Genomic DNA, 14,636 nt, shown 5'->3' on the forward strand with positions numbered 1-14,636 from the left:
CACCCAGGACTAACAATGTTGAAAAGCAGAAAGACAGATGCTGAGCAGACAAGTACCTGAACTCAAATCCATATTAGAACAGTTGTCTTCTGTCTGCTGGGTGACCTTGAGCATGCCACAGAACCTTTCTTGACCTCATTGTTCTCAACTGGAAAACCCCACCCCTCTTCAGCTCTCGGTGGTGGGAGGAAGGTTGAAGGATTGACACATCATGTAAGTAAAAATACTTTGGAAAATATAGCTAATGAAACCAAATACCAAGAAAGTCACAGAGTAGATCAAATTCTTTCCACCAGTTTACAGTGAAGTTAACATTAGGGAAGCTGTAAACGTGGAGAGAGATTAGTTTTTAGTAATAAAAATTACCAAAATTGTTGGAGGACCCAGTCTACATGAGCAAAAGCAGTCGGAGTATAGGCATGGGACCATCTTTTGAATTTCTCTTCAATAAGAATTTTTTTTTAAGAATTGGGAATAGAAACTTTGAGCCTTCTATAGATGAAAGTATGCACACATGTGGTTCTCTAGGGGATAAGGACAGTTGGCTCTGAAGGGTGTGAAGAGATTTTGGAGGTATACAGTAGGGTCAGGCCCTTTGGAGCATGGCTGGCCCCAGGCACTTGCTACCCTTCCCAGAACTGCAGGGAGAGAAATCTTCAGCCCCATGAAAGACTTGGCAATTTGGTCCAAGTTGTATTAAACGTTCTTTCAGTCCCGAATGCTGTGGGGCTTTGGGTGTGGGCGTCCTGATGCTCTAGTGCTGTGAAACCACAGTCTTCCTTGAAATAATCCCCCCAGCCCCCTGCCTTGGGACACAGCTGCACAGGGCCCTGCCCATCTCCAGACCACTATACTGTCTGGAGACTCCTGGGGATTCTCCACATTGATCTGTGGCAGCAAGAAACTGGTCCACTCGCCCAAAGTTTGATTGATTGATTGATTGATTGATTTTTATTTTTTAATATGAAATTTATTGTCAAATTGGTTTCCATACAACACCCAGTGCTCATCCCAACAGGTGCTCTCCTCAATACCCATCACCCACCCTTCCCTCCCTCCCACCCCCCATCAACCCTCAGTTTGTTCTCAGTTTTTTTTTTTTTTTTTTAAATTTTTTTTTCAACGTTTTTAATTTATTTTTGGGACAGAGAGAGACAGAGCATGAACGGGGGAGGGGCAGAGAGAGAGGGAGACACAGAATCGGAAACAGGCTCCAGGCTCCGAGCCATCAGCCCAGAGCCTGACGCGGGGCTCGAACTCACGGACCGCGAGATCGTGACCTGGCTGAAGTCGGACGCTTAACCGACTGCGCCACCCAGGCGCCCCTGTTCTCAGTTTTTAAGAGTCTCTTATGTTTTGGCTCCCTCCCTCTCTAACCTCTTTTTTTTTTTTTTCTTCCCCTCTCCCATGGTCTTCTGTTAAGTTCCTCAAGATCCACATAAGAGTGAAAACATATGGTATCTGTCCTTCTCTGTATCACTTATTTCACTTAGCATAACACTCTCCAGTTCTATCCATGTTGCTACAAAAGGCCAGATTTCATTCTTTCTCATTGCCATGTAGTATTCCATTGTGTATATAAACCACAATTTCTTTATCCATTCATCACTTGATGGACATTTAGGCCCTTTCCATAATTTGGCTATTGTTGAAAGTGCTGCTATAAACATTGGGGTACAACTGCCCTTATGCATCAGCACTCCTGTATCCTTGGGTAAATTCCTAGCAGTGCTATTGCTGCGTCATAGGGTAGATCTATTTTTAATTTTTTGAGGAACCTCCACACTGTTTTCCAGAGCGGCTGCACCAGTTTGCATTCCCATCAACAGTGCAAGATGGTTCCCGTTTCTCCACATCCTCTCCAGCATCTATAGTCTCCTGATTTGTTCATTTTAGCCACTCTGACCCACTCGCCCGAAGATTTAAAAGAAATCTTTTTATTGCAAAATAGATCAGAATACAGAATAGAATCCAGAAAACCACTCAAATCCTATGTGTGGCTTACTGAATTATTATAAGGCAACCCACTTCAGTAAAGAAGTGCAATGTCACTGGGGTACTGGGTGTTGTATATAAGTGAAGAATCACTGGCTTCTACTCCTGAAATGAATACTACACTGTATGTTAACTAACTTGAATTTAAAAAAAATTTAAATTTTTAAATTTAATTTAAAAAAAAGGAGTGGAGAAATGTCCTGTCAGCCTCACAGAAGCCCTTCCTGGCCTGTCCAACCACAGCCCCTCCCCCATATTCTGACTTTGATAGTGTCACTGCCCCATGTTTCCCCTCTTCTAGCTTAGTCACCCAACATGCATCCCCTGATACTGTAGCTTACTGTTTTTTTTTTTTTTTTAATATGTCTTTTAAGCCTTTTTAACCTGTTGGTTCTCTTCCATCTCTTCCCTTTCCTTCAACTTTGTTGTAACACCTGGAGGTTTGTCCCTCTGATCTCCGTGTTTCCTGCAAAGGGGCATTTGTATCCAGAGGTAGGTCAGGCTCAGGTTGGACCCTGTGGCAAGAATGCAGGAGGCGCATGTCTCCCTGCTCAGGCTCTCAGAAACTGATGATGCTTGAGGCATTTCTTGGTCTTTTTGGCTTTTTTTTTTGTTTTGTTTTGTTTTTTTTGGCAGTTTTTGAGATTTAAAAAATTAGAGTATAACTTAATGCAGAAAGGTGCCCTTATTTTGGACATATGGCTAGATGAGCTTCGACCTGTGGATACACACTCGGCCACCACCTGCCTCAGGACTTGAGGCGTCTCCAGCTCCCAGAGGCGCTGACATGCCGCTGGCAAGCAGCCCCCCAGCAGGGCTAGTACTAGCATGACCTCCAGTATACAGATCAGCTTTGCTGGGTTGGGGCTCATACAGTGTACACCTGGGGTCTGGCTTCTTTCACTGTCATCTGTGAGAATCCGCATGTTGTGTGTGGCAGTAACTCTGTCTTGTTACTGCTGTAGCTTCATGGAGCTCTGGCGGTGCACTTATTCTTCCTGCTCTTGGTGGCCTGGGAGCAGCTGTGTCTTGCATTTATAGAACACTGTTAGTGACTTATGGGAGCATGGGGTGACAGGCTCCTGACAGCCTCTTTTCCTGTTTCTGCAGCTTGTGTTTGACTACCGGCCAGGTGACGTTTTTGGCTGTGTGGCCGACATTGGCTGGATCACAGGACACAGCTATGTGGTGTATGGACCCCTGTGCAATGGAGCGACCACTGTCCTTTTTGAGAGCACCCCAGTTTACCCTGATGCTGGTGAGGACTGGGGACCAAATAGGGTCCCCAGGAGGAAGCTTGAGGAAGGAGGAGAAGTTCACAGGAGGGTGGAGTAGATTCCCTCACTCTGTCCCGGCTGTGGTCCTTGTGGTCACGTGGCATAGCTGCCAGGCCTTTTGCTCTGCCAGGTGGGCTGGGGCCAGGGGCCATGTCTGCAGTAAGATTAGATAAGCAGTAGATGGGAGTGTGATTTGTCACTGGAAGCTGTCTCAGGACAACCCACTCCAGAGTTCTTGTCCCGCTAGCAAACTGGGTGCCTTGGGCCATCCCCTTAGCACTGTCCCTCTCCCCTCTCTAGCCACCTGACCAGATCCAGCCCTTAACACCCAGGCCAGCTGCCAGCCTCCTGTTACCACAGACGGGGGATTTTCTCCAGCTCTGCTGCCTGTGCCTTCAGGGACATCTGTCAGAGAGCATTGTGTGTGTCCTGGAGCCACCTACATGAATTGAGATTGCTTTGAGGACCCACATCTTGCTCACCTTGGCATCTCTCTTTCAGGCAGCACAAAACCCCAAGTATTTGTTATAATTCAGTTGAATTGTGGTGGCTCTGCCAAGCATTCCACAGTGCTAATAATGATGTGTGTAGAACTTTGTCACCTCCCCTGCTCCTCTTCAGCCTCCTGATGGACTAGATGCACCCTAGGAAGATTATGTAGGGGGCATAGTGAGGGATTAAGGGCCACACCTTAGGTGTGATCTCAGGCCCATCAACCCCTCGAAGCTCAGCCCACTCCATGTGTAGAGCCATGGTGGTGAGTTGAGGGGGATTGTGGGAGACCGGGTGTGTGTGTGTGTATGCTGGACAATTGCCCTGCTCCCCAGGGCTCACTCAGTTGTGGCCACTGCTATTCCAGGGGAAGCACCTGTCACAACCTCAGAGACATCTAAGTGTGAACATAAGTTCTTTGTTAGTGCTACATGGGTTATTTTTAAAATTCACAGTGATATCCCTTTGAACCAATCTTTGCTGTATCTTTTGGGATATACCACATGGATGCAGCCATCCAGAGCCAGGGGAAGGCTGTTTCCAAATGCACCAGCCCTGGATGTGGGGTGTGCTGGGTGATGATTGCCACAGGGCTCCCTTTCTATCCCAATGATGGGTGTTGGATTCCTTTCTGTGAACACAGGGGTTTGCATGTATCTAGCACACAGTAACTGTTGTCTGATTTCTAAATAAGTTAGAATAGATGCTATCTAGTGGGCTCAGACTGACGGTGAACTTGGGCCTTTTTGTAGGTCGATATTGGGAGACAGTGCAGAGGTTAAAGATCAATCAGTTCTATGGGGCCCCGACGGCTGTCCGGCTATTGTTGAAATATGGCGACTCCTGGGTGAAGAAGTACGACCGCTCCTCCTTGCGGACTCTGGGGTCAGGTGAGTGGCCTTCTGTGCTACTGGAGAGGTGTGTGTGCCATGTGGCAGAGCCAGTGCAGGCTTCAGGATGGTTTTAATTATGAAAGCTGCGTGGCTATGGCTGTGGTGAATTCAAACAGTGCCATACTGAATAGAAAGCAGATGTCCCTGCCCATAAGCAGCTTCCTGGAGCCCCCAGGTGATAACAAACAGTCTGGAATACAATATTCTAGATGTTTCTGTGCCTGAGTTCTGTGCTTCGTCTTTATTATGAAAAATTCCCAACCTGGTAAGGTGGCCCAAGCCCTCCTTCAGTGGCCACATGGGACTGCAGTGCAGGAGCTGACTGGGTCACTAAGGTGTTCCTCTGTTGCTTAGTACCGGATAGTCCCAAGGACTATAATAAACATCATTCTGTGCTTGTGTGCTGTTCTTGCTGTAGATATTTCCAAGGCAAGGAGTTATGAGATCAAAGGTTATCTCCATTTATAATTTTTATATATGTCGCCAAGTCACATGGAAACATCTGGGAAAGGTGATGTGGGGTTAGTTCAGATGATACCAGTGGGGTGGAAGGTACCCATGCCCGTTCTCTCTCCTTGTTCCTGATTCATTTCATTTCTGCCCCTACACATGTTGTCCATAGGCAAAACAAGGGCAGGGAGGTCCTCTGTGCTCCTTGGGTGAATACTTGGATCTTCTTGGTTTTTCACAGAGGAGGCATGTAGGGCAGGTACCACAAGGGAGGTGTCTTGCTGCCAAATGTGTCCACGGGGAAGGGAGCTCAGGACAGCATGTGCATGTCACTCATCAATGGCACAGGTGTGTAGCGCTGTTATAGGTCTCAGGGCCCTGGTTCATACTACTCCCCTTGCCTGAAATGCCATAGTGCTCCTCTCCATCTGTGTGGGTTCCAACCTTCTCTCAAGGTCCGTCTCTGTGCACCTTCTCCCTGTGGAGTTCCCTGGCTGCTCTGGACCTTGGGCTCTCTTTTCTCAGACAAATCCATATTTTGTACTTGGATATCTATTCTCATGCTGACTGTTTCCCTGGGCAGTGAGCTCCCAAAAGTCACACCCATCAGTATCCTCAGCATCCCAATGCCCACACACAGGGAAACACAGCAGGTCAGTGAGGGTTGACTGCTCTTTGTGAAGCTGAGTTGCAGGGCCAGAAACAGAAGGCTCAGATTTGTGTTGAGGGCTCAACACCCAGATGCTGGCATCTCCAGGGCAGTTGCTACCCAGCAATGCTGCTTCCCACCCAGGATGGCCTGGATCCTTGCCTGGGAGACCTGTTTTCATGTGCCTACCTCCCTTCTATTCAGAGCCTCCCTTGTGATTAGGGTCAGTTGGTGTCTGGATGACCAAGTACTTTGAATTTTCCAGGTGGGATCAGCAGAAAGTGTTTTGGGCTCCTTTCTAGATGGTGGTGAGTCTGAGATGCCTCTCTTGGCATGTTTAGGCTATGGAGTGTGAGTCCTGTGTGTCTTGACTGGGGGCTGTGTGGATGCAGAAGACCTGCCCTCCATACCACAAGGGCTATGACGTGCCCCTGCACTTTGGGCTGGGCAGTGCTTGGGGACCGAGGGCAAGCAGAGGGCCACAGAAACTCAGATCCTCCAGGTGCCATTTGTAGGCCACCTGAGTGGGACCAGGAGTTAGGTTAGTGATGAAGGGAGGTTTGATTTTCTAGATGCACTCATGGGATTCAACTGCTAAGGAAGACTCACTAGGACCCCCAGTGATAAGGCATTTGCTCTGAGCATTTCAGAAGGAGATGCTCAGTAGCCGCCATTAGAGTGGGGGTGCATGTCCCATCCAAAAGCTGCCTCAGCCAGGGATCCTCTAGGCCAGACAGGCTTCTGTAGTCCTCTCTCCACTTCCTCTCTTGGATCAGGCCCAGAACAACTCTGTACCAGGGAGCACACACAGAGGATTGGCCAGGCTCTGTGTATTTTGCTGGTCTCGTGGGCACATTCCTGCCATGTAATGAGCACCACCAGTGGAGCCCTGCAGGGGTTTCCCTGGGACCTGGTTATCAATAAGCAGTGCTGGCAGGCAGGTAAACAGCACTTGGCATCTTCTCACACCGGCAAAAGAGAGTAGCACCATGGACCAGGAAGCTTCATGCCTTGACCAGAGCCAGTGCGGTGCTGATCTCCACTGTGGTTGCACAGTTCAGGCTGCTTCTGTGTGGCTGGATTAGCCCCCACAGCTCAGGCTTTGGGTGCATTGACTTCATTTAATCTGACTGGTCAGCAGAATCTAGTTTACTTAGGACTTTAACCCCAAGATTTGCATTAATTTTTTTTTTAACTTTCAGCTTCACAAGTGACACATAGTTATACTCTTGCTGGGAAAAAAAAATTGGAACATGGTAATGAAAGCTGATGTCCTCCATGGCGCTGCTCCAGGCAACCCAATTGCCTGTGCACCTTCTGATGCCTTCTTCACAGTTATATTACTGTGAAACACATAGCTCGGTTCTGAAATGTCTTCTTTCCCTGAACAAGATCAAACTGCTATTATCCTATGTTTATTATAACTCAGCAACATGCAGTTTTCCATATGGCTCTGTTCTATGTTTTGAGAACTTGATTTTACCCTCCTGTGGGGGCTACCGTGGGTGTGGTCCAGTAGTCACGCCCCAGTGTTTGCATGTTCTGTCTCTTGCTGTTCCTCAGTGTATGGGCCAGTGCTGCATGGTATCCTCTGGCCTCCCTGTGGGTGTGGGTGAGTGCAGGGGCAAAACACACAACATCCAGCACCTGTGACCAGCATGGGAGGCCCTGGCCAGGTCAGGCCTTGGTTACTTGCTGCACGTGAGTGGTCCTGAGCAAGAGACAGCCAGCATGAGAGGATTTCACTATTTTAGCAGTGGTATGTTTAATCTGGCAAGTTCTGAGTGCCAGCCTTGTATGGGCATCTCATTAGGGTGGTAGCTTAGTCATTTGGGCTGCTATAACAAAACACCAATGACTATAATAAACAACAGGGATTTATTTCTCACAGTTGTGGAGTCTGGGAAGTTCACAATCAAGGTGCCAGCACGATTGTCTTCTGGTGAGGGCCCTCTTACTGGTTCATAGATGGTGCCTTCTCCCTGTGTCCTCACATGGTCCAAGGGAGGGGGGAGCTGGGTGGTCTGTTTTACAAGGGCACTAATCCGATTCCTGAGGGCTTCATTACCTCCCAAAGGCCTTACCTACTAATACTATCATCTTTAGGGGTTAAGATTTCAACATATGAAATATTGGGGGTACACAAACATTGAGGTCATTAGCAGCTAGACATTGCTGTAGAAGTCAGGCTATAGAGTCATAGGATGCAAGCACATTTGTGTGTGTGTGTGTGTGTGTGTGTAGCATGTGTGTGTATATACGTGTTTAGCTTTAGTGGATTCTACCAGTTTCCTAAGTAGTTGTATCAGGTGTATGCATGTTTATTTTTTCAATTTTTTAAAATATGTTTATTATTTATTTTTGAGAGAGTGAGAGAGTGCGCTCACTCATGCTAGTGGGGGAGGGGCAGAGACAGAGAGGGACAGAGGATCCAAGGCAGTCTCCGCGCTGACAGCAGAAAGCCTGATGTGGGGCTCGAACTCACGAATGACAAGACCATGACCTAAGCCAAACTCAGTCAGTTAACTGACTGAGCCACCCAGGTGCCCCTCCACTTTTAAATATTAAGAGAACCACCCAAGTTGTTCCCCAGTTCCATACCAAATTACACTCCTATAGTGTATGTGCTATTGGTTCCCCCACATTTTATCCAACTTAAAAATTTTTTACATGATGGCTAAAATATCTTGTTGTAATTTGTATTTTTTTGATGGCCGTAAATATGCTGAATCTCACTGCTTTTTCAAATTTTCTTTTATGTCCTTCAGAAAAATTATAGAACAGTTTCCCCTATAAAAACCTATCCTTTTTGTTTTCAGTTTTGTTGAGGTGTATTATATCATTTTTTTCCTTTTGTGTGTGGTTTCAGTGGGAGAACCAATCAACTGTGAGGCCTGGGAGTGGCTCCACAAGGTGGTGGGGGACTGCAGATGCACGCTGGTGGACACCTGGTGGCAAACAGGTGAGAATGCCCCTGAGGAGAAGGGGACCTGATGCAAGGCTCACTCACTGCATGTGACAGCACATGAGAACATGTGGCTGAGCCTGAGTCTTGGAGGGTCAAGTGTGAGTGAGGCTCTGTGAATGCCATCCAACACCACTAATGCTTCAGCCCCTCAGCATATGTGGTGGTTGAAAAATCTGATGTCTGGAGTGAGAGACAGTGTGTGGCTACCCTTTTGCAGCTGTAAGATGTGTAATGACTTCTCTGGGCCTTGGGTTCCTCATTGGTGAAATGGGGGCACTCCACTACAGGCCCCGGTGAGGATGGAAAGAGATGATAGAAGTGCTGCACGTTGCCTACTGCTGACAGGTAGTAGGTGCTTAGCTAAATGTTCATTTTCCCTGTAGGGTCCATGTGTCCAACACAAATACATCTGATGCAGATGGACCCTGCTGTAAGGGACCAGAGTCTAAATTTAGATTTTAGTGGGAAACACATTTTTTTCTGTGTCATTTTGTTTTGCTTTGTCCTCTCTGCTCTGGAGTATTGTTCGGAGTAAGAGATCACCACTGATGTAATAAATGTAGCGAACTGTGGTCTCATTCTCCAAGAAGCCAGAATGTGACGTATTGCAAATAGCTCTGTTCTCCTCCATTTGGGAAGGCTCAGGACAGAGACTCCCTACAGCTGAGTCTTGTGAGGCATTTCCATGCAGGCTGATAGAGGGAAGTGCCAGAGATGTGAGAACAGAATTGTGAGCATCACTTTTCATTGTTTGGTGTGGGGGATGGGGCACTGGCCCAGAAGCAGTTCTTTTCCTCCATCTTCCTGTGCAAGTAGGTGGGTTCTACCCCTTCCCACAGAGCCATGGATGAAGGGAGGAAGCCCCTATCCCTGTGGAGAGCCATAGCTGGACTGACCTCTCCTCCTTGGGTTCCCATCTCGTTTCTGCAGATGAGAGGACCAGAACCCAAGTCTGGGCTTGCCTCAGAAAGAGGTCTTTGTGTCACTGGGATCACTGTGTCATTTCCTTGAGCAGACAGGGGCAAGCACCCATCTCCCACCCTGGGAGAGCACTTGTGTGTCTGCAATGGACACTTTCATGGCAGTGTCTCGATAAACATTCCACTAGCTGCTAGGCCCATCCTGCATTTCTTCCCCATTCTCCCTGCAGAAACGGGTGGCATCTGCATCGCCCCACGCCCCTCGGAAGAAGGAGCAGAAATCCTCCCTGGCATGGCTATGAGACCCTTTTATGGCATTGTCCCAATTCTCATGGATGAGAAGGTAAGGGCCTTGCAGAGGCATCTCCTTCCTTCACGGGTGCCCTGCCAAGCTCCTGACAGTCCTGTCTGCCTTCATGGCCTCCTCTGCTCGCTGTCCCACGTCACGTGTGCCAGGCTCTTTTAGGTGGTAGAGGGCAAGCATTCAAGGACACAGTTGAAACTGCCACATGGGGTGAGCCCTAGGTTTTCTGGGAAGCCCTCTCCATGCTGTTTCCTTACAGAGGAGAAAGGCAGTTCCTCTTGGGGCCTCCTTGTCATTTTTCATGTTTCTGTTTTCATGCATTTTTCTGGCACTTCCCTCTATCATTTTTCAGAAGAATGTTAGTTTTTTGCTTCTGAAGCAGAATCTGCCAGTTCTCTCACATGTGTGTCTCTGGGTCTGTAGGGAAACGTTGTGGAGGGCGGTGATGTCTCTGGGGCTCTGTGCCTGTCCCAGGCCTGGCCGGGCATGGCCAGGACCATCTATGGAGACCACCAGAGATTCATGGAGGCCTACTTCAAGCCTTACCCAGGTGAGCTGGCTAAAGTGGATCATGTCATGCATTTTTGCACACACTGGAAATCATAAGCTCAGAAAACATTTTTAAGGAAATGATGACTGAGTAGAGCAGTGATACTTTGGAGTTGGAATCCTCCTCCCATCCACTTCACCTCCCTAAGCCCCCTGGTCTCTGGACTGGTAAGAATTCTTGGGGGTTAAGTGGGGCTGCATGCAGAGCCCAAAGTGCCTGGCCTGTGGTGTGCATGCCTTAGGCTACTAAGAGAGAAGGATGAAGAAACAACTTTGGAAAACTGTCATGATGGCTGTGAGTTTTCTTCCAGTTTACTTTTTGTTTTTTTCCTGCTTTGCTTTGTGTTGTTGGGTTGGAAGATTATATACACAGTGTGCCTGTGGGAACCCATCATCTTCAGTCTCAAGCTTGTGAAAGAGACTCACTTTTGGGGATGCTTGGGTGGGCTCCTTGTACATCTTCTGCTCCCCAACGTTTGCGGTTATGACATGCTGACTCAGAGCCACTGCCCTCTCTCTAGCACATAGCCAGATGGCACTATCTAGAGAAGTGTCTCCACAAGGGGTTGCCAGGAGTACAAACAGGCAGGAGGTCAGCAGAGCTGGGGCTTCAGGGCTTTCTTCCATAGAGAGAGTTGGGGTGTGGGTACTACTGTATCCTTCCTGGAGGGACGGGAGCCCTGCTGGGTCCTGGTTCAGAGGTATTGGTGCTGAATTCTCCCATTGTGGTGCAGGCTACTACTTCACTGGAGATGGGGCTTACCGGACCGAGGGCGGCTACTACCAGATCACAGGGCGGATGGATGACGTCATCAACATCAGCGGCCACAGGCTGGGGACTGCTGAGATCGAGGACTCGATGGTGAGAATGGCCCAGCTTCCTTGGGTAGGATGCCTCTTTGAGGCCTCAGATTTACTTGCGTGCTGACTCAGGCAGTTCACCTCTTGCATGTTTTGTCTTGTGTTCTGCACAGGCTAGCCACCCCACTGTGGCAGAGACTGCTGTCATTGGCTACCCCCATGACATCAAAGGAGAAGGTGAGTGCCCACAAAAGGAGCTCCTCATTCCTGGTCTTACGCCCATTGTGGGCACTTTGTAAAAGGAGCAGAATCTGGAAGATGGGTGGCAGGGGATTTTTATGGGTCAAGCTGTTGCTTCCTTCAGTCTTACGTGGATTTTGGGTGAATAGACTTGATGGCATGCATGTTAGGTGAGGGTCAGATTTCTGAAATGTCCTAACTCTGCCGTCCTTTGAGGACACACATCCATAAGCAGCCAGGACCTATTTGGCCTCTACTGAGCTTGGGAGTCTATTTGGCCTCCACTGAGCTTGGGAGTTTCATCCTCTGTCTGTGTGCCTGTGGTGGCCCAGTTGCCGACGGTTCACATGAAATGTCCTATCATGCTCAGAGCATCTCCTTGCACATACTGGGTTACAGCACCTGGTGCCAGCTCTGCAGCCACATAGGAGCTGGCAGACAGGAGTGTGCCCTGGAGTGGACTCTTCTGCTGCTCTGGGACTTGTTCTGGAGGAATTTGACCAGTGGTTCCCATGCAAGTGACATGCCAGGGGAGTGCTAAATGATGGTCAGGGTGGTCTTACTGAAGACACACATTGTTCCAAAGTCTGCCAGATTCTAAGCAGGTGGGTGTGGGAAGTGGCAGGATCACTTGAGTATCATAGTGCTTGGTGCACAGTGGCCACACTCACTTGGGTTGGCATTAGCTGGACACTTTCGACCCTACACTGCCCTGCTGGGCAAACCATCCTCCACTGCCTGGCCAAGCAGCCTGGGATTGGACACTCTCCCTATTGCTGTCAGGGACAGCCTCTGTCGCAGCATGTCCCATTGTTACCTGCCTTCCTGCCATGTTTATGTGCCACTATTCCATTATTTACACAAACACCTTATCTAAATCAACTCATTGTAAAATTTAACATTTATTGAAGTTCCTTTAAAAAAAGCATTTTCAGTTGCCGTGAGAAGCATGTGTTCATGAGGTTGCCTCCCCCCCCCCCCCCCCCCGCCCTTCCTTAGCAGGAGACTGGGAAGCACTGGAGAGGGGGCAGGGATAGGAGGGGGATGGAGATAGGAACACGTCCTTGCCTGTGACACTCAGAGGCCTTGGGCCACCTCATTATCCCATCAGCTGATGCACACAAATAACTTTGGGATCACCAGGACTTTAGTACTGGGGAAGACGTGTGTATCATGGGTATGGTGATATACATTTTTCTGATTTCTAACAAATTTGAGCAGCCATCTATTTGTAATACACAACAGCAAAAGCTGTTGGGTACCTGTTTGTCCCTACTCCCTGTGCACTTGGTCTAATTGAGGGGAGGCCCTGGGTCTTGTCTGATTAGGACCCAGACCTGGCAAGGGACATAAGTCCCTGCTTCATTGAGCTTTCATGCTGGAGGGTCAGGGAGTAGAGGGGAGAGATGGAAAATATGCAATAAACACAATCAATGAAGAAGCTACAAGTAGGTTGTGCCATGGCATGTGCCATGGGGAGAATTAATTAAGATGGGTGGAATGGTGCAGGTATACACAGGCTACACATATATAGGAACTCCATGTATGACAGGGCATTGCAGATCCATGGGGAAAGAGACTGTCCCCACTGGTTGTGGGATTGCTCACATAGAGAAACAATAGAATTGGATCCCTCGGTACCACATATGCAAGATTATCCCAGGTGGATTCACAAGAAATGTAGAGACCTGTGGGAACCACTGTTAATCCTTTCTGGAACCTGGCAGGATACTGACAGACAAAACTTAGTGTTTATGTTAAAATATTGGTTAGTCAGCACTGCCCAACAGAACTTCCTGCCAAAATGGAGCTTGCTTTTCATCTGTGCTGTCCAGGAGAGTAGCCATAGCTATAAGTGGATCATGAGACCAAGGAACTACATCTTAACCTTAACTTCATTTACATTTTAATAGCTACTGTGGCTAGTTCCCACCGTGCTATACATGTACCCACAAGATTAGTGCCATGTGCTGTGTTCCCATGTACCATCTCACAGGAGTGGATAGTTTCTCCTGTCAGCCCACATTATGGTCTACTTCACAGGTGCAAGGACAGTGGGAGGGGGTTAAGTTATGCCTCCAAGGTTACACCCCCAGCCAATCAACACCAGAGCCCCAGAGAGCTCTCAACTACATGTTGGCTTCACTGGATTCAAAGGAGCTGTGAGAATTGCTTCTGCTTTGGATGAAATGGAAACACATTTTCAGGGCTACAATGAAACAAAGCAGCTGCTACAAGGTCACCAGTGTATGATTTTAAGATCTTTAGGATTTATAGTGACTATATACAATGCTCTGCCTCAGGAGATGGTTTGTGGTCTAATACACCCCAAATCTTTGCTTCCTTCCAGCTGCATTTGCCTTTATTGTGTTGAAGGACAATGCAGGTGACCCAGATTTGGTGGTGAAGGAGGTCAGGTCAGCAGTGGCCAACAAGATTGCCAAGTATGCGGTGCCTGATCAGATTCTGGTGAGTGGCACCTGCCCTTCAGGTGTGATGGCGCTACTGGTTGTAAGCCTCCTTCTCTGCTTCCCACAATTAACAACAACAAGTGATCTCTTTCATCAGCAGCAAAGTGGACATTAGCTGTTTGGTTTCCAGGGAGGTAGGTGGGGATGGTGAGTTGCTGTATCCTCATAGAGAGGGGAAGGTCAGAATACCTCGCAGCAAACCTTTACACAATTCACCTGTTCAGGGTACAGTGCTGGGCAGGATTAGGCATTCTCTTACTTTGCCCTTTGGAAGCTATTTATAGGAGCAGGTCTGAGTGGTGAAGAAAATTAGAGATTTTAGTTATTTTTTTTTAAAGTTTTAATTTAAATTCCAGTTAATTAACATAGAGTGATAATTAGTTTTAGATGTACAATATAGTGATTCAACCATTCCATATATTACTGTGTTCATCACAATGAGTGCACTCCTTAATCCCCACCACATATTTCACCCATCCCCCTGCCCACCTCCCCTCTGTAGTTAAGAGTCTGTTTCTTGGTTTGCCCATCTCTCTTTTTTCCCCTTATCTCTGTTTTTTTTTCTTAAATTACACATGAGTGAAATCATAATGGTATTTGTCTTTCTCTGACTGACTTAATTTTGCT

The 14,636-nt window shown here is 47.9% G+C and overlaps 1 protein-coding gene across 4 annotated transcripts in view; it reads left to right on the forward strand.

Moving 5' to 3' along the window:
- Positions 1-14,636, forward strand: part of ACSS1 (acyl-CoA synthetase short chain family member 1) — a 61,281-nt gene that overhangs the window by 39,491 nt on the left and 7,154 nt on the right. For 2 of the 4 annotated variants that reach the window (XM_058684684.1, XM_058684682.1), the window contains exons 6-13: positions 3,106-3,253; positions 4,517-4,654; positions 8,626-8,718; positions 9,875-9,987; positions 10,372-10,498; positions 11,232-11,359; positions 11,472-11,535; positions 13,889-14,007. In XM_058684684.1, coding sequence (XP_058540667.1) covers positions 3,106-3,253; positions 4,517-4,654; positions 8,626-8,718; positions 9,875-9,987; positions 10,372-10,498; positions 11,232-11,359; positions 11,472-11,535; positions 13,889-14,007 — 930 coding nt within the window. The remainder of the gene's footprint in view (positions 1-3,105; positions 3,254-4,516; positions 4,655-8,625; positions 8,719-9,874; positions 9,988-10,371; positions 10,499-11,231; positions 11,360-11,471; positions 11,536-13,888; positions 14,008-14,636) is intronic. The other 2 variants (XM_058684683.1, XM_058684685.1) reach the window with 2 other exon arrangements.

This window comes from Neofelis nebulosa, chromosome 9 (genome assembly GCF_028018385.1).
Source record: "Neofelis nebulosa isolate mNeoNeb1 chromosome 9, mNeoNeb1.pri, whole genome shotgun sequence".
Taxonomy (NCBI): domain Eukaryota; kingdom Metazoa; phylum Chordata; class Mammalia; order Carnivora; family Felidae; genus Neofelis; species Neofelis nebulosa.